Consider the following 19,446-nt stretch of genomic DNA (forward strand, 5'->3'; position numbering starts at 1 on the left):
CTCTCGAAACAAAACCTCTTTGTGCCTCTAATTTTGTTCCAGTTAAGTCAGTTCAGCTGTTCCATATAACCAGTCAAAAACATTCAGCATTTCCCAAAGTATTTTAAGACTTCAAAGTTGTAGGTTTTATTTTGACAGTTTTAAAGCGCATAGCTTTTTTTTCTTTACAGATTTTTTTTTTTGCATTAAAAACAAGGCTGTTTAATAAATTAAGCTTTACAACAACTGCTGCCGCTCTGCTTTTATCATGGCTTCAATTAAAATATTGTTTCTTGAAGACAGCTAATGGCTTCTGAGGAAAAAAAAAAAGAGGGTGTTTCACTGAGAATGTTTTCAACAGACTCAGTTAAAACTTGTGATTAAAACCAAACTCCAAGTAGGGCAGGCTCAAAACGATGGAGGTTTTAAAGCTGTCCAAGTTGCTGATCTAAACTCAAAACTTCACATCCTTAAATGAGCATACCTAAAAAGTAAGTTCTTCAACACCCAACAATGGAAAATGTAGGGAAAAGTGACCTCTCCAACACTCACTGATGAGGAAAAATTAGGAAAAACACCATTTAGAACAGTGCCCGGCAGCTCAGCAGAGACAGGAGCTCATGAGGAGCAGGCTGTTCCAGAACAAAACCTTCCTACATAACCCAGGCAACAGATCTGACCTTTTCATCTACAAAAAACAGACAGCCCACCACTGAACTCGTTACCGCTGGAGATCTGCCCCTCAACACCGGTTTTTTTCACAGTCGCAGGGCCAAACCTGCTCTGACACCTATTGCCTCCTGTCAGGAAAGCGCTGGAACAGCTCGGGGACAAGATCTGTGCTGAAACCAAACCTGTCTGAACTCTCCCCATGTAACCGGAGCTTCACACACCCCCGCTGACATTGTCACCATACTGAGCCAGGCAAGCAAGCAAAGGACTCGTGTCTTCACAAGCAAACAAAAGAGGGCTATAAAAACTAATTAGCTGTTTGTGCTCACTGCTGCTCTTCTCTGCAAAGCTGTAACCACAGCAAGTACATCTCTGAGGGCTTCTCACAAGCAGCTCTGGGATGGCCCAGGCTGGGCCAGATTCGCAGTGCCAGCAGCAAAGGCCCTAATCCCACAGTTTTGAGGTCAAAGCTCCACTTGCACAGTTCACAGTACACAGCCCACAACCAGCTGTGACAGCACAACTGAGAAAGGAGGATCAAGCAGCCGTGGGGACGAAGCTTTTAAGCCTGCGATGCTGCCAAATGCTTCGTATCACAGCCCTGCCTATTTGCATTTCTGCCTTGGGCCCCATCTGTAGCTTCCCATCCATGTAAAAGCTGTCCCCAGGGAGAAGAAAGGCTACTGTCCATTTGTTCAACACATCTCTAGTGCATCCAGCTTCAAATGAAATAGGTGGTAAAACTCTTTTCCATGCAGTTCTGACTCTCTTGTTGTCTGAGGGCAGGGAAGACCAGAAATGGAAATAGCTAGTCCGGTGGCTTTGATCAGTCAGCACCAGGCACCAGTGCAGCTCCCAAGCCCTCCCAGCCTTCCATCCCAGCACCACATCCTCACTATCAGAAACACAGACGTACACACTTAATTCTTTCCTCAACTTCCACTTCAGATAAAAGATCCTATAAAGTAGGTCTCCAAATGCAGTATCAATTAAATCACTTTGTAATAATACCCAGGAATACCTTTAAAATATGGTTGCATCCTGTTTCAGAAGTCTTAATGAGCCGTATTTTTAGCCCAGGAATAACCTGAAAACGAGCAGAGACACACTGCAGCACTAAAACTATGTCACTGTAAAGCCACTTCATTACAAATCACAGCTCTCTTTGCGCAGATAATTTCCTCCAAGAGCCCAACTAAGCTGTTACAAGGTTTTCCAGCAGGCACATGTGTAGGGCAGCCAGAAATGAGCCTGATATACCAGGCAAAAGTTGGGAACCAGGAGAAAGAAAGGAATAAACACAGGAGATGGGTCCCTTTCAACACACAGTGTCTCAGCAGAGGTCACTGCAATTACTCGGAGCTGGAGGAGGGCCAGGGCACCATGCATGCATCTGTCAGGGATCCCACCCAGGCTCCAGGCAGGCATCCTCACACACGGGAACTGCAAGGCTAGAGAAAGCAGGAGCTCCAGCTGAGACCACCCAGCCTCTCGTGCCTCACACTCGCTACCTGCAGTGCCAAAGTGCCAGCGCCTGGCTGGCAGAGCTGCACGAGGGAGCATAGACCATCCTCCAACAGCCATTTTCACCATCAACAACATCCACAGGTGACAGACACGTGGAAGACAGAGGTAAGGTCAGGCATCTGGCACCTCAACTTGCTTAAGCTTCATGGAGAAACTGTGAAAAGCAAGGAGTAGAGGAGGTACAAATCTGGGGCTCCACAGGATCCAGACATGACAGTGGCAGGTACTCCGAGGACATTTCTGCTCATGCTCAGGGGTTTGAAGAATTCAGCAGCACCCACAGCAGCTCATTCCCAAAGCCCCTGGCCTGCACACTGCACTGCCTGGGAGTCCTGCAGGGCTTGTGAGCTCAGACAGGACTGAGAAGAGGCACAGACACAGCCCCCACTACTCATGGTTCTGGGGAGAATGCAGCGCTCTCCTACTCCCTTTAAAGAGAAAACAAGTCAAAAAACACCCCAAGCAAATGCTGGGGGAGTGACACCCTGTCTAACTCAGAGGGACAGTGTGAGACTGGTGGCTCTCAGGCTCTAGAGAGAAACTCTGCGTCGCTTTTCTGGAAGCTGCACCTTCCCTGATCCTGGAAGAAAGCTGGGGTAAGGGAATACCCATGCACTCCTTATCTCCTTAACATGAGGAAAATAATCTAAAATGGGCTTCTCCTCTGAATCAGCTCCAAAGCTATCTCAGAAAAGCCAGATTATCTCCCAGCAGCCCAAACCACTCCTATTCGTGATGGAACAATAAAGCCATTACTACTGAGCAATCACACTATTACACTGTTGTTTTACATGGCTATAATTTAACAGTTCCTCACTGTTTGCTTTAGAAAATCTGTTCTTGAAAGGTCTATAAAATTATGAACTCTTGCTTCAGTTTGAAAACATAGGCACGAGCAGGGATTTCTGTTTCCTAATAAATCACATACCCCTACTAGTAAACACCAGCTTATAAGAAACATCTTTTGTTTATTGAAAGTAAATAGCATGTGGACATTTTAAACAAAAAGAAGGTGGGAGGCGGAGGGGGACAGACAGATTATGTTTTCCACTTTCATTTTGCCTTGTGTCTAAACAAACAGCTCCTAACAGCTTTGTTTTCCAAACCAACTTTCTCCCAGCTGCTATCTGGAACCACAGAAAGGGAAAGCAATACTCAAGATGTACAAGGATTACTTAACTTTGCACACTTGTTTTACGCAGCAATCAGTGGCCTGGATACACAAGCCACAGGGAGGGTTGCTAGGAATAAGCAGTAGCCTTGGAGAGACGGGCTGGCTTCACAACACATCAGTACTGGGAGGGTACACTCAGACCCTCACGCCATGCCAGGGGGAACCAGTATTTTGCCAAGCTTTTGTGACTGGTCACAATTTTGCCACAGGAACCAATCCACTGCCTTCCACTGAGCCACGCCACAACCACACAGAAACCTGGAAGATGACTCTGAACAACAGCTTAGAGAGGAGGTCAGAGAAAACAGCTCTTACAGACCCCCCAAGGACAGCCACCTGTAGCACCAGAAAACAAACCACCCCTGGGAACCTTTTTAGCCATGGTTGTTACTGTTTCCATAAGGTACAGGAAGCACAGAGATACAGACCCAAAAATACACAAGAAATTATACCAGGATGGAGCACACGCTAATGTTTCTGAATTTTTCATCATCTTCAAGATCAAAGATATTAATCATCAAAGATCTTTCTCATCCCTCTGCCTTCAACTGATGATCAAGGCACCAAATACTCCCACACTCCTTTTTCTTGCCTTCTTGCTACACACAGTTTAGTGTTACTTAGACCACATCTGCCTCACAAGTTCCTTGCCTAGGAGAGATGTAGCAACACTTCACTGAAGTTTCAGGGTAGGAATAGCTAGAGTTAATATTTTGATCTGTTTCACTCAAACAGCAGAAGATTCCTTACATCCAGGCATAAATACAGAGACCTGAATCTATGAGAGACTCAGAAATGATGTGCAAATACCTGGCTCTATCGCAGCTCTCACCACTGAAACTTGCTATATTTAACCCACCACAACTGAACAGCCCCTCTGTAGACGAGGCTTAGTCAAATGGCAGATTCTACATAACATTAATCTTTGACAGTCCTGACAAAGAAATAACTCCACCTTCCAAGCTGGACCTTCACAAACATTACCCAAAAATGGCATTTGAAGGGCCTCAGTGGAGTCCAGAACATGGTAACTTCTCACTTACACCTCATTCAAGCCATCCAGGTCTTGCAGGAAAGCACCTGTACAGCTGGGAACATGCAGGCAGCCCGAGCCAGCCTGCACTGTGGGAAGCAAATCCTCTGCACAAGCCTTTTCATGAAGGCTTTTTCTCCCACCGCTCTACAGCTGCCACAGCGAAGTCCCCTTGACAGCACATGAATTTTACTGCTACTTGCAGTGCAAATGAGATAATTAGGTCAGAAATCTTCAATGCCCTGCCACTGCCGTGGGTAATGAGATTCTGCAGTTCACCTGAAAATAAAATTGCAAGGAGAAGGGCAGGTAAAGCTCCTTCTCTACCAACAGCCTGAAGTCTAGCTGTGAAGCCATCCAGCAAACAGCTTAGTCCAGCTCCATCAAGAAGAGGTCCTTCCTGGCAGCTGGGAAGTCAATGTATGAATACAACGGTTTTTAAAAAGAGGAGCACTCATACGGGAAAACCAGGGGCACAACAGATTTGCCAGTAAAACATAAGGTACAAGCAGCCAAACTGCCACATTTTAACCAGTGACAGCCCTTTTATCTTGCTGTGTGCTGGCTTTCTCCTTTCAAAAGGAGATCAGATCACATCTCTGTTCTTACCTGAAATACTGTCTTCAGAGAAAAGGGGCAAAGAACCCTTCTGCAGGGGTGTCACTTTGGTGACAACCCCAAGACACATGCACTCCTCAGACTGAGCTGAAAGCTTTCACAATAAACAAAATCCCCTGGCATGTGTTTAGAACTATTTATTGTACAATTCTGTCTTTTCAAGTTAAACAAAGAGCCTCCCTTGTTTGCTCTTGATAGGCTGGGGTTCAAATCTGGAGCGTGTCTTCAGGGCAGGGTGTAAAGTGCCATAATGCAGAGCAGATACAGAATGTCAAAAAACAGCTCTGGTTTCAGTCCTACAAGGTACACAAGGAAATACACATAGACCCTCTCCCTGCTCCTTGTGCTTTCTAGCTCTCTCCAAACAGCCAATCTGTCCTGCAGAAAGGCCTGGGTGTGCAACTTGTCACTCAGAGAGGACAAGAACCAACCCTCCCAGGCTGCATTGGAACAAAGTCATCTACTCCCAAGAAGAGAAGTCGGGCTTGTCAAATTCCTGCCAACTCTCCTGCATTTCCCAGGTAATTGCACAAACTATGAATTAAGAAGAAATAATAAGCCAGCACACAGGGGAAGAGAAGACAATTCAGATCAGCAACAAAGAGAACTAATGGAAAAGTATTTTTTAACAGCTCAGTGCAGACAACTGTCACTGCAAGCCCACATTGCCCCAAGAGAGGTGTCACTTCCCTTGGAGGACACAAGGACATACAGGCCACCCACACAGCACACAAACACAAGGCAAACGTGAGGGGGGCTTAGGCCAAGAGTTAATTTTGCAGAGAACAGACAGTGTGGGCAGTCCTGACAAAGCACCAGCCTGTCCAGGGACAGCCCTGTCACCACCCACCCCATGGCCTTCGGGAAGTCACAAAACCCATCTGGGCTTCACTGCCTGGCTACAGCTGCAGTGTCTGACACCAGCTCACTCCACAGGCGTGGACCATCCCGGCTTTATCTAGACCTGCTCTGCTTCTTTCTGTTATCACCTAACCCCACTGGTATGTTATCAGCACAGCCAGCCAGCCTTGCTGGGACAATAGCAGATAAGAGGGCGGGTTTGACATAGAAAATAATAAAATGGGAGATGATAAACTGTTAAATCAAAGGGGTGCCCACAGCTAGACATGCAGTGATCTTACCAAGGACCTGACCACCTTGGGACTTCAATCCTCCTGGCTTAACTTCTTACCTAGTCCTGTTTGAAAGGACAGTATCTGGTCGTGATCTGGAAACTTAGTTATCATTGAAAGTCCAAAGTGACCTCTTACAGCTCAGGGATTGTGTTATGAGAAACTGCAACATAACAGCCATATCTGTGGCTACAGGGATGAATGTGAAGGTGGAAGGAAACAAGGAGTAGTACAAACTTTTGAACATGGTTAGGACCAAGGGTCAAATGGGTGGAAATCTGCCCTCCCATTTCCAAACTTAAACATACATCTATCATAACAACAGGAGGATAATATATTTCATAACCTATTTCAAAAATGCGTCACACCTACTTGGCTGTTTAACTTTCCAGCATCTACTGGAAGCATCACTGTTAGCCCAAGTTTCTCTTCAGAACACATAAATCTTTCTGTTTTCCAAAGCTGCAGCCAGCTGAAACATGACAGTTTGAGGACAAAGCAGTAAAAGGCCTGTGTCTGCTTCCAATTGGTGAAGGACATGCTTTCAACACACAGTATCCCAGCAGCAGAATTCCTGTGGGGACTGTCACACCACTATGGGGCCGTCCTGGATCAATGGGGGTCCAGGCTCGGATATGATGCTTCTCCCTGGCTGTCTCTGGGCTTCTGCTTATTTCACCAAAACACATCTAAAAACCACTCCTGGATTTACACTGAGATTTCAACAAAAACACCCCAGATCGTCCACTTTTCTCGACAGTAAGGAGAGTTTTGCCTCTGTGCATCTGACTGCAAGATGAGCACTATAGATGGTGGCTGCTCTGGACCAAGGAATCCAACCTCATTTTTTACTAAAACCAGATTTATTTCCATTAATCTAGACTAATTACTCCTGCTCCTCCTTTAATGAGGTCTCTTGTGCCTCAGCACATAACACCAGCACAGGAGAAATCCTCATCTTCATAACCAGACAATTTTGGGCCACTTTGAATAGCTCCTTCTCTGCTGTTAGAAACAAATTATGAGAATGATGTCTCTTCCAGAGAGCCAATTTCATTTCAGGGAATGCTGTGTGATCATTCTCACGTTCAGGTCAGCAACAGCCTTGCAAAATCTCCTTTATCCAACTTTTACTACTGTTGAGAAGGGATTAACGTTAATTGATCCCAACCCACATTAGCCAAGGATTATTTGTTAGTCACCAGCCTATAATCACTTGCGTTTTCCAGCAGAAACCTTTACATCGCTCAGATAAATTGCAGGATAATCCAAGTCACATTTTAAATGAAATCTAAAAAAAACCACACATCCACACTGTTGTCTTCCTCTGTCCAAAATACACAATTAGTTCATCTTAGAAAATGCTATAAAAATTAGTTCTGTCAAATTTGTAGTCTTAGCAATTTTCTGGTGAGAAGAAAATACTCCCTATGAGGGCAGCATGTTTTTAAACCTCACAAACTTTAAAATACCAAACAAGTATTCAGGAATTTTCATTTACAGCCCTGCCCATACCACATATACCAACTTAGCCTTTCTGTTTAAAATCTATATGGAAGTTACACAGATGTGCCCCCATCCTGATGCTTCCTCTGGTTTCCTGCATGTGAGCATCCTCCTGCAACATGCCAAATCTGCCTCAGCAACAGCTCGGCTGCTCCACAAAGAGACGCTCTTGGAGCTGAAGGTTTCTTTACTTTTCCCTCTGCTGGCTCTGATCCCATCACATCTGGAAAGCCACATCCAGCACTGGCTGTCTTGGCTGAATGGCAGCTCTGCACTGAGCTGGAGGGAACTGGTGCCCTAGGGATTTTCACGGTCCAGATCCAAGAAGTCAGGCTCTGATCTGAAGCAGTAAGAGATTTCCCCAGCTGAGCAAACACCTGACTGAGAAAAGCAGGGCTTACTTAGTACTGTTACTACAGAAGGCTGAGATTACGGACGGAAAACAGGTGAAGAAAGTACCTGCCTATACTTGGCCTAATGAAGAGCAGGTTACCAGGAAATTCAGTGAGTGTACCCATCCTCACAGGGAGGCTCTTCATACCAGGACCTGTCTTCACATACCCCTATAAACCCCAGCTGGGTAAACTCAAACTGAAGGTGCACATCACTGAGCAAGGACATCAAACCAGCCTCCTGAGGGGCTGTGATGGACAAGCACCCACAGTAAAATGTTTAAGTCAGGAGTGGGTGTTGCTTTTTAAGAGATGCTCTTTCTCAAGCACAACCATTAAACCTGGAATAAGAAATGTCTCAGCTTCCCACAGTACACAAGAAGGCAGCACAATATACTGCTTGCCTTAAACATACAGAACTATCCCAAGTGCCTTCACTGGTGTAAAAAACAGAGAATGATCTGACAGCTCAGTCTCGTGCCTGGTTGCTGAAGTGTTGCTGAAGCCTTTCACCCCTCACTTAACTCCTCTGCTGCTAAACAGCAAATCCTGGCAGCAGCCACAAGTACAAAGTAAATGGGAAGCTCTTCTCTGCCAGCAGCTGGGAGAAACGTCCATCTCTCCCCACTGTGCACATAAAGAAAACCCCACAATAGTATTTGTGGCAATGCTGCTCGCCAGATTTTCCACTAACAGACTCTTGAGAAAAGCCTCCAGATAGGAAGACTGCTCCTAAGGATCCTCTTTAAGCAGATGACTTTTGACTTTGGGAACGTATGGCTCATCTTCTTGAGGAAAGGTTCCCTTTGTTTTCAGTACAGAGAAAAAGAGTACAAAGGAAAAGAAAGAAAAGTTGCCTTTACTGTGACCTAGGGAACACAGGGCTAAATAAATTTGATCAATATTTTGATTTCTCTGACAAAAACCACAATCAGCACTGACACAAACAATTGGTTAGCAAGCTGGGTGGGCAGGGGGGGTAAATCAAACCAGAGTTTCAAGATACTTATCTTTCCATCACAACAATTGCCACCAATGACAGTAATTTACATGGCTAATAGGCAGTATTATGTTTACAAAACCATTATTGGGAGGGAGAATCTAAACAATTTTTGCCAAGCCAGCAAAGGAGCTGGTGTTGGATCAAATCCTGGGATTATTTTTCCCTTTTTATCCTATCTGAGTGTATTTTGCCAAGATGCCTTGCTATGGAACAATGCAACGTGCCTTCAGAAGTGTCTTTGCAAACCACACAGACCTGTCACCCACAGACAGGATCACCCTCTTGTGAAAGCCTGAATTCTCCAACAGCAGGGCTGCCCTAGCCTCTGTGACAGGGGGAAATACCTATCAAGCAAGAAAACCACGAAGCCAAGCCAGCAGCCCCAGCTCCTCCACCCCATGCCACACTCTGTACCCCTTTGCTGAAGATAACCTTCAACGAGGAGCCCCTTATCTCCCACACAGGGGCAGCTCCCACCCCTAAACCACATGCTGATCCCCGTCCCCCTGTGTCCCCCCCCCGACATCAGCCTGAACACCTGCTAATTCTCTGCCCTCCCCAGTCCTTGGTTTGGTTTGGTTTTTCTTTCCATGAAAAGCTCCCTGTCTCTTTCTTACAAGCTCTTTCAAGGCTTTGCCACAAGTCAGACAGACAGGTGGGACCGGCAGGGCACAAAAATGGGTTCAAACTTGGCTCTGTCCCTTCTGGGTGTATCTAATTAGGAGGACTATGCTCAACATTCCTTTAAAGCAGCACAGATAACTGCAGAAAGGTAAGAGCACATTTTCACTAGACCATCAGCTAAAAAGAGACAAAAAAGGGACAAAGATTTCCAAAAGAACATCCTTCTTTCCAAAAGAAAATCCTTCTCACATGCACAGAAAAAAAAAAAAAATCAGTGAACTCTTGACTAGTTTTAATATCAGGGAAAATTCAAGTTTTGTCTGGAAAATACATGCACCCATTCTGCAGCTGTATCCAACAGCCAGCCAACAGCCACAGAGAGGACAGCCTTACCTTAGGTGCAAAACTTAAGGCAATTCTGGAACCTGTAAGCACTGATGATGCTTCTGAAAAAAGATGATTTATCAAAGCCCTGAGTGCACGAACAGATTTTGCCAAAACTCTCAGTGTATTGACAGGGCATGGGAAATCCATTTCATTAAGTAATGACCTTTTGGTCACACCAATTACCTTGATCATCTATTGACAGTCAATTTAGAAACCATCAAGGATGCACATTTCCCAGCACACAGTAAAACAGAACTAGGACTTTATCACATCCCTGCTGCCAGCCTGGCATTGCTTCTGCATCCCAGGTTTGCTCCACCAAGTTCTGCCATCCTAGCACCCTTTTAACTGTTTAATTTCCCAAAGTCTTACATTTAACAAAGTGCTAAGCCATCCCAACTCCAAAGGGATGTGGGTTCAATGTGGTTCAAAGACCCAAGCAGGAAATGAGACCAGAGAAGTCAGTCAGAACAAGGGAAAGAGCCCACAGCAGACTGAGAACAAATGCAATACTTCACATGCTAGATTTTAATTCTCCCACCAATTTAGGCTGGGAGCAAACCTTGGGGATGCCCACATTTTATTAACACACCTTTAATACTGATGACCTGTCCTCAACAACTTCATCTCAAAAAAAGATCTCAAAAAAAAATCTCAAAAAAAAATTAAAACACAGAAAAACAAGAAAGGATAGAATAAACCAGGCTATTGAATTTAATAAGGCAATAACAGGCAATTGTGTTTAAAATGCTGATAAATATTTTTAAATAATTTCAGAACATCTGATATGAAAGTTTCCCTGGAACACAGTAATTGCTTATCATAACCACCACAAAGTATGTTTATTACCCATGGAGATAAGACACAGCAGCTGCTGGACTTCTCAGATAAAGCCAGCCCATATCACAACAGCAGGATCACATGGATTAGGAGCCGGAGAGGATCTGACTCAGAGACACCAAAGGGCATCAGTGACATGAACAAAAACACGTCCAAGGGAGAAGCTCCATGACCTACACACTCACAAAGTGTCCTGACACCTGCAAACAGGACAATGTTAGATAGGCTCAGACACCTGGTTTGGCTCCCCCACGAATTTCCCTTCTCAGCAGCTGCAGCTCCAGCAGAATTTTACCTTCCTGCAAGGAAACACTGACCAGCTCTTCCTCTTCCTTGAAGCCTCCATGATACTTCAGAATTAGGAAATACAACGGTGTTTCAAGGATGACTTCAGCATACTAGTGATAGTCAGACAAATTAGAAGCTCTTCAGACTTCCCCCCACATCTGGTGGAGGGTTTGGCAGCTCTAGAAGGGCTTGTAAAAACATGGCTCAATGCTGCTTTCTATGAAGGTGGCAAATTCAGTTTTAGCAGCTGTGGATCCTCTCACCAACAAGCTGTTAAGTCAGAAAAGCACAAGCAGCACTTGGAGGTCACTTACTCAAGGGATTTAATAAATGCAAGAAGAGCGCTTAAGAGTGATGGTGTTCTTCATGTTTACAGCGTGTAAAAGCATCCTCTGATCAGTGGAAACAAGTGGGGAAACTGAGGCAGAGACAGCAAGTGACCAACACAAAGATAATTAAAACAGCCAAAGTCACAGCAGCTCCAAATCCTGTGTTTTGAAGTGCTTTCCCAAAAAAAAGAAAGCAAAGCAGACACCAAGCCCCATAACGTGAATGCTGGTGTAATCATAAGTAATGTTTTACAGCAGAAAATACTTCAAAAATAAACAAATGAATACAAGGACTTGAGATTGTGATTTCCTGCAGTTTTGTGTCTTGTGAGTGGATTGCCCAGTTCTACCCAAACAAGGTTCATGATCTGCTCAAAGCTCTTCCTGCCATTGAGGCACTTCAGGTTCCTCCACAGGTGGGTTTTCCAGTGCTTCTCCTTCAGTCCATGCAGAAACTGCATCTCCCTCCTCTACTTGGTCACTTATTTTCAAAAACTCTGAATTGTCCATGTCCAAACTAGTTATGACTGACCAGCAGGTCCAGGAATCATTGGGAAAAAGAAAAGGGAGATGGACAGATAACTGGATGGGATAATTACACCTCTTCACCTTCAAAAACCAGCTAAAAATACTGCAGTCAAGTGGAGCCAGTTCTTCTCCAGAAAGTAACAAAATTGCACCAGAGTTGATTTTGGCCCAACCTGCACTTGGCAAACACTGATAACAATGATTTACCATATCCCCTCTAGTATTACAGCTGACTATAAAACAAACATTTGCTTCCTACTGATAACAAAATGACTATGATCACTCGGGGTTTGTAAAGGTTAGGGTTTCTCTGTCACCCAAGGCAGACCTGTGATTCCCAGTGTCCATGCAAAAAATACCCTGCATGTAACACTGGCCTCAATTTTCCCTCAGGTACCCACTCACCTCACACAGGGATACAGTTTGGGATGGATTCCAGCAACAAATTACAATCAGATTAAATATTAATTTCCATCTTAATTATATAACCATGACTAGGCTTAATGGCCTTGAAGCCATTTAACCAGGAGAGGAGCATGTAAATAGTGCAAGCAGCATCTCTTACACTGCAAATGCCCAGACTGGTTCACAAGCACCTGGATTTTTTCCCTGGGAGAACAGCCAGCCTTTGGAAAAGCAGCTCCAGGGGAGGTAAGAATTCAAATCATCTGGCAAGCAATATGGTATCAGGAGTCACAAACCCGTGGGACAACACAGCACTCTGCTCCCAAGATAGCTGTGCACTAGAGTGACAAAGACCATGTATGTACTGAATACTTATTGATGGATTTCATCCTCACCTTTGACATAGAGAAGCGTCGCTACATTGGCTAAAGATGGGCCGTGAGGTTGCTAGAGCAGATGAAGTCACTGGCCTGGGATCACAGTGCGTACTCAGAAGAGATGCCGTGTATGCCACAGCCCACCCCAGTGCTTTGCAAACTCAGGAGGGCCTGGTGCTCCCACTGCAGAGACACTTATGTTGTCCCACAGAAGCTGCCTCCATCTCCAAATGAGGCTTCATGCGGGGAAAATCATCTCCCTTCATCCCCAGGGAGAGGCAGATTGTCAAATGTTTTCTTTTCCAATTCTTATTTGCACCACTCCAAAGTTTCTCATGTACCACCAGCAGTCACCCTCCCCCATAGGGCCTCCACAGCAGATCAAACCTGCTACAGCTGCCAGGAGAAAGTCTGCTGCAAAAGAGGGATATGCCTGAAAATGAGCCTGTTCTGCTTCACTTTGGACTTCAAGGCAGTGAAGGCACCAAAAAAAAAAAAAAAGAAAAAGCTAGGGAAAATAGGAGAGACAAAACCAGAACCAAACCTGAGCAGTTTCTCCTTCAGCTTTACACACCAGAAGAGAAACAGACAAATGCCAGCAAAAAGCATTCCCCATGCTGGAGCAGCCCCTGACTGGCTTGGAGAGACTGGCTGTCACAACAGCCACGGCACAACGGCAGCAAGCTCCAACCTCTGGCACGAGAACCCTACCTCTGGAAAGGGCATACAGGTGAAGCCTCGCCAGCGCTGTGCGCACAGTGTTTGGCACTGTCAGTGCCCCCCCAGTTTCTTGGGGGCTGTAGGAAACACCGCTTCCCTGCACCACCCATCCCGGTGACATTGCAACGCCACAGTCACAGGGCCGGCGGATCCGCAGGCAGGTGACATCCTGCGAAGCGCAGGCGGCCGCAGCAGCGGGGACACTCGATCCCTAACAATGGGAAGAACGACTTCCCCGGCACAGGCTCTCACGGCAGGCAGCGGCTGCGAGGTCACGCCGCCAAGACAAACGCGACAGGAAGGATAAAACAAATCACAACTCAAGTGAGGTGATGTCGAAAAAGGAAATCTGTTCTAAAGCAAGAGAACTCAACCACAAAACCAAACTATACAAACCCAGATGGATTTCAGCTGATCCTTCGAATAGAAAGCTCAGCCCACTTCCCACCAACACGTCCCCTGTAGAGAGCCCCAAGGAAAGGAACCAGCACAACCCCCTTGTTGGGAGTCAACTGAAAAGTTGTTTAGTGCTTGTTTTTTTCCTTAAACCCTTTCCTGCTACTGCAGGGAAAACAGGCTCAAAGTCAGACAGCAGAAGGCTTTCAAAAACACTGGATCACACCCCCAGCAAGTGTACACTGGCACTACTTCCATCAAGCCCAGAGGGGGGGGGTAGATTTTCCACTCCTCTCCCAGGTACTTCATACTCAGCGAGGCTTGGACTTTGGATCAAAATACAGGCAGCTTCGGGATCAAATGCAGACTTTCCCAAAACCATTTCAACCCTCTGCCAGATTACTTTCAGATTGAAACAAGTCCGTGTTTTTCTTTTCAGAATCAAACCCACCTGTTGAAAAGCACATCCACATGTACCCAGCAGCACGTCCAGAGACTGGGACTGTACAGATGTACTCACTGACTCCCTATACAAGATGTGGCCCATTGTTAGAAAACAAACAGCAACAATTTTCACTAGTTGCCTAATTGCTTGCAAGAAACACCAAGAAGTCACAACTGCAAATTCTCGAAAAGCATGTGAACTTTTCTTGTTGAAGTGGGTTTGGAAAAACAACATCCACTCCACCACCCCCATTTTTCTGTTCGCTTTTTTGTTGTTGTTGTTGTTGTTGGGGTTTTTTTCTTTTAAAATCACTGTTGTCCATTACAAGCCTTGGGATCCACTTAGCTGTTTGCTCAAACACACAGGAGGCACAGCTCCCACCCAGTCCAGCCTACCCACTCGGCTGCTGGTGGGGTCACAGCCTGCCATCCATCTAGGAAAATCCACACTCACTGGTGGCAATGGGCCATTTACATGGACCGTTATTCACTTCTACAACAGCCACTGAAAAGCTGCACCTATGTCAAATCATAATGTACCCCTAACAGGAGCTCATAATGTTCTAAGAAAAAAGAAAGAAAATAAAAACAACCCTGCAGCCATCCACGTGCTATTATTATGCTCTGCTGAACCGGAATGCATCTTATAAGGAATAAAAATGTATAATGACATAAGGATGGCTCCTCCACCACAATACCCTGTTCAGGGGGGATTTTAGATGAGAGCAAGTCCGTGGCACACGCTCACATTTTTTGATGCAGTTCTGCCAGCCTATACCTTTCCAAGCCCTTCTCGGACATGAGAACAAAACCTTTAGTGTGTTGTGCACACACAGGGAAGGAACCCCACAACCTAAGGTCCACTGCTCAGCCGACCCCCAATGCAAACTTCGACGGCAACCACAGAAAGCCACCAACACGCCCGGCGGCCGCGTACGTGTGCCCTCGCACGGTGCCGTTTGTGTAACCATTGCAAAACACGAGAGCGAGGAGCATGGCTATTCCTGGGTCATTTCCTTGACCAATGGGACATCTGCCCACCCGTGTGTCCCATGCCGGCGAGAGCAGGGCAGGGAAGCCAAGGGTTCCCTCCATGGCCCTGCCGGACACCTGGGCCTGCTCTGGGCCACCCTGTGCCGGACAAACGCTTCGTTTCCTGCCAGCCTGGCACAGCCACCGTCCCTCTGGCAGAAACTTGCCACTGTCCAGGCAGACACCGTGGAATGCTGCTGCTGGTCCGCTGCCCACCCAGCCCGGACACCGAGGGGAGTTCCTTTGGGGGCGCGTCGCCCTCAAAGTGTGAGGGTGTCACCCCCCAAATGATGACCCCAAAGGAAACACCATCTAGGCACGGGCCGTGAGCACAGCTGTCGTCCGCCTCGGAGGGAAAAAGGGGATGGGGAGAGGGGGGGAATGGCCACGGAAGGACGGGACGGCCACTAAGGGGGGAAAAGGACGACGGGAGTAAATGGCCACTAAAGTGGAAGGAAGGCTGGTACAGCGGGTGACCGACCAGGGAGCGCATCCCCGCGGAGCCGCCCGCTACCCATGTGAAGGCAGGTGGCACCGCGGCCGCCCGCGGGCTGGGGGGTCACCGACACCTTCCCTCCCTCCTCTCCCTCCTCACCCACCTTGCACAGCCAGGACGGCGAGGGCGGAGAAGCAGAGACAAAGCAGCAGGTCCTCCAGCGCCATGTAAGCCCTGCCGGGCGCCGGGAGCAGGGGCCGCCGCGGCCGCATCTACGAGGGGAGCGCACTCTCCCGCCGCCCCACCGCCATCTTGTGCGAGCGCCCCAGCCCCAGCCCCGCACTGCCCGCCGGGCCCCGCTGCCGGGGGCGGCCCTGGGCTGCCGCTGCTCCGCCTTTGTCAGCGGCCCGGCCGCCCCTCCGAGGGGCTCCTCCCGCCGCCCGGCAGCGCCCGCACCAACAGGTTGCTGCCAGCCCGCGGCGGGGGGGCGTACGCGCTCCCTCAGGGTGGGGGACGGCAGGTGCGGAACTCATCCGCTCGCCGGCGGTTCCACAACCCACAAACATTTATAACATTTTATGTGGCGTTTTTAAAATAATTTTTTCTTCAATCACTTTAGTATTTTTTTCCGGGTTTCCTACGGGTGATCGTGGAGGGCCGCCTCCAGCCGCCGCGCTCCCCTCACGATGCTGCCCGGCGACGCCTCAGCCGGCCCCGGGAGCGGCCTCGCTCCCTGAGGGGGTGGACAGGGCAGGTGCGGGGCTCCTCCGCCCGCAGCAGCTCCGCAAGCCACAAACATTTATAACATTTTATGTGGCTTTTAAAATCAAAATTCCACGGCCCCCCCATTCTCTTTAGCGTTTTTTCCTGGTTTGCCACGGGTGAGCGCGGAGGGCGCCGCGCCGCTCCCACCGCTGCGCCTCTCCCGCCGCCGGGCTCCCTTCACGGTGCTGCCGGCGACGCCTCCCCGGCCCCGCTGCCCGTCGGGGCTGCCGGAGCTCACCGAGTCGAGCCCGGCTGGGCAGCGGAGGCAAACGGACACCAGTGACCGCATCGTCACAGTTCCCGCATCGCCATAGCTTTGTTGGGGTTTAGTTTCGAGGCACAGCTCCTTCAAGTGTATATCGTTCAGTGGTCGTCAAAGGCTAGCCTGTGCTTCTCAGCCGTCTGAAAAAATAAAGCAAATAAAATACATCGTGTGGCATGTCTGCACCCCATCCCTGCGGAGAGCGGCAGGACCTATCCACCAGCTGAGCCAAGCAGTGGAAATGAGGCAAGGAGATGAGAGATGGAGTCCAGAGCTGCTGACTCCCAGTTTGGCTTGGCTGGGTCCCAGACACAAACTCGCACCACATGTCTGTGCATAAAGCCACAGGTGCAGGTTTAGTCCCAAGGGCAAGTGACACCAAGTTCTTCTTTCGGCAGTGGTACCTGGCACCAAACACAAGGTCAGCCTTATTTAGAGTGGGTCTGCTTTGCACTCCAAAAGGATACGAAGCTGCCCAGCACACAGCGATGTTTCATCACAGCAGTGTGGAATGCGGAGGGGGCTTCAGCTACGCAGAATATGAAAAGAGAAACCTTTTTAATCCAGACCCTCCTATTTATTAGCTTGTATAATGAACTATAAAATTTTAAATGAAACCAAAAAGGCTGTGTGGTGGGAAGAAGGTTTCCCATGAGTGTGAGTTATGCAACTCTAAGTTCATACTTGGCACTTGCCAGTACAGACAAACCCTGGGAAGCAGCAGCCCCCCACCCCCCCTCTGGACAGATGTGCAGGGGGGCTTTGCCCAGCATCAGGTGGGCACTCACTGTGCACCTTGCTGAGGAGTGTGTAATAAGGCCACAGCATTCTACTGACCCCATTCCTGCACCATCTCGCCTCCCTATGGAAAGAAAAAGGGGTAGTAACATCCACCTTATCTTCTGCACTAGTCCAACATGGAGGTAAAGATTAACATCATCAACAAACCCTTCTTTCTCTCTGAGTCCTTCCCACTTGCTCCTTTATGTGTGAGGTGGTTTTAAGGGTTTTAAGGGTGCTGTCAAAATGCTTTAACTAGTCTGTAAAGGAATATCTACTTGTGTCTGCCAGTGGTTTCTTTCAGACACACTCCTGCCCTTTTTTCTTCAAATCCCAGACATTTCTCCCTCCCTTTAAGCAAGGAAAAACTTTACCCTGCAGTCAGGCAAGTCTGGCATAATATAAATAAGGAAAATTGCTAGTGGTCTGCAAAACACTGCACACTTTGGCTAAGAGCACCTGTCTGTGTTAAGGTGTTGACCAAGCTCCATGTCAGCAGACCAGGGTTAGACCAGGCTTTGAAAAACTGAGGTCTCATCCCTGTCTTAGCTCTCTACCTGATCTTACTGTTACTTGATTCCTCCATGGCACCTCTCTGTCTTCCTGCATGGAATTAAACCAAGGAATTAAACCAATATTTTGACAAACCCAAGCTTGCAACACATATTCCTTTAATATCTGCCCCTGGGGAAAAGAAAAAAAGATGACTTGGCAAACAGCCCCCGAACTAAGAAGGTGGCAGAAACATCACCTGGAGCACCAGCTCTGTCACACTGACAACACCTGTGCTCTGCAGGAGCAACACCAAGTCCCAGTGTCTGCTCACAGAGGTGAAATGATTCCCTGTGGCACTTACAGAGGAAGAGCCTGGCTAAAGAGCCACTTAGAATATTTGGGAAGGATCAGATAACTCTCTGGCTGTCAGTCCATAAAGAACAAAGTGACAACGGCCATGCCAACAGAAGGGACATTCCCTCCCCAGACAATGGTGTTTCTGCCCCAATACTTAGGGCAGCAAAACCCCCATTTATGTGCTGTAGACTCCCCAGCGTTCCTATTCCTGTCAATGAGGCGTTTCTGCCTTTCGATAGCTGCAAACCTCTGCTACTCTGAGAGAAGAAAGTGTGACGGGCAGAGCAGCAGCAGTAAATGGCAGGTGTTTGTAGTTCAGCTTTTCGTTCCCCCTTCGAGAGACATTATTTCTGTGCTACAAAATTTTTTTGGTGAGTCAGGTGTATGGACAGTGTATCATACACATGTCTTGGTTTGTATAAGATCCAAGGAATAATAGCCCACTAGGGAAATTCAGCAAAAGCTGCTATAAATTTATGTAGCTCAGCAGTCATTTTGAACATCCAAAGACACATTTTTAGGGTGCAAAGTCCCATTTTAAGGGTTAAAAGCCTCATTTTTTTAGGGTTTTTCCCATGCAGGCAGCCTGTAGCCAAGGGAGGATCCATGCTTCTTGAAACGTTGGTGTCATGCAAGAGACCTCAGAGCACAACAACACATTACAGAGGGATCTGGACCAGAACTTCTCCAGCTCTAGATCCAAACCCACACGAAGCAGCCCATGTACACTTCCAACTGGCAGCTGTGGGATTCAGACTACCAGGATCTAGTTGTACAAGTTACTAAACAAATTCAGGTAAAGAACAACACTTGCTCCAAAAAAACCACCCTAAAATAAAAGAAACCTGGGCAACAGGGGGAAGCTATTTCAGAGAGAAAGCAGTGAGGAGCAAGAAGATTGACATCTTAGGTTCTTTCTCTCCCAAGCAGGATTAAACTTCCCA

General features: G+C 47.4%; 1 protein-coding gene across 4 annotated transcripts in view; it reads right to left on the reverse strand.

Annotated features, from left to right (window-relative positions):
* Nucleotides 1–16,283, reverse strand: part of IGDCC4 (immunoglobulin superfamily DCC subclass member 4) — an 88,821-nt gene extending 72,538 nt beyond the window's left edge. Inside the window, exon 1 of one of the 4 annotated variants that reach the window (XM_042039330.1) lies at nucleotides 16,007–16,283. In XM_042039330.1, coding sequence (XP_041895264.1) covers nucleotides 16,007–16,115 — 109 coding nt within the window. In that variant the 5' untranslated portion in view covers nucleotides 16,116–16,283. The remainder of the gene's footprint in view (nucleotides 1–16,006) is intronic. The other 3 variants (XM_042039331.1, XM_042039332.1, XM_042039333.1) reach the window with 3 other exon arrangements.
* Between the last annotated feature and the right edge of the window lie 3,163 nt (nucleotides 16,284–19,446).

This window comes from Corvus kubaryi, unplaced genomic scaffold (genome assembly GCF_017639235.1).
Source record: "Corvus kubaryi isolate FWS band 111438036 unplaced genomic scaffold, C.kubaryi_AGA036_p1.0 37394, whole genome shotgun sequence".
Classification (NCBI taxonomy): domain Eukaryota; kingdom Metazoa; phylum Chordata; class Aves; order Passeriformes; family Corvidae; genus Corvus; species Corvus kubaryi.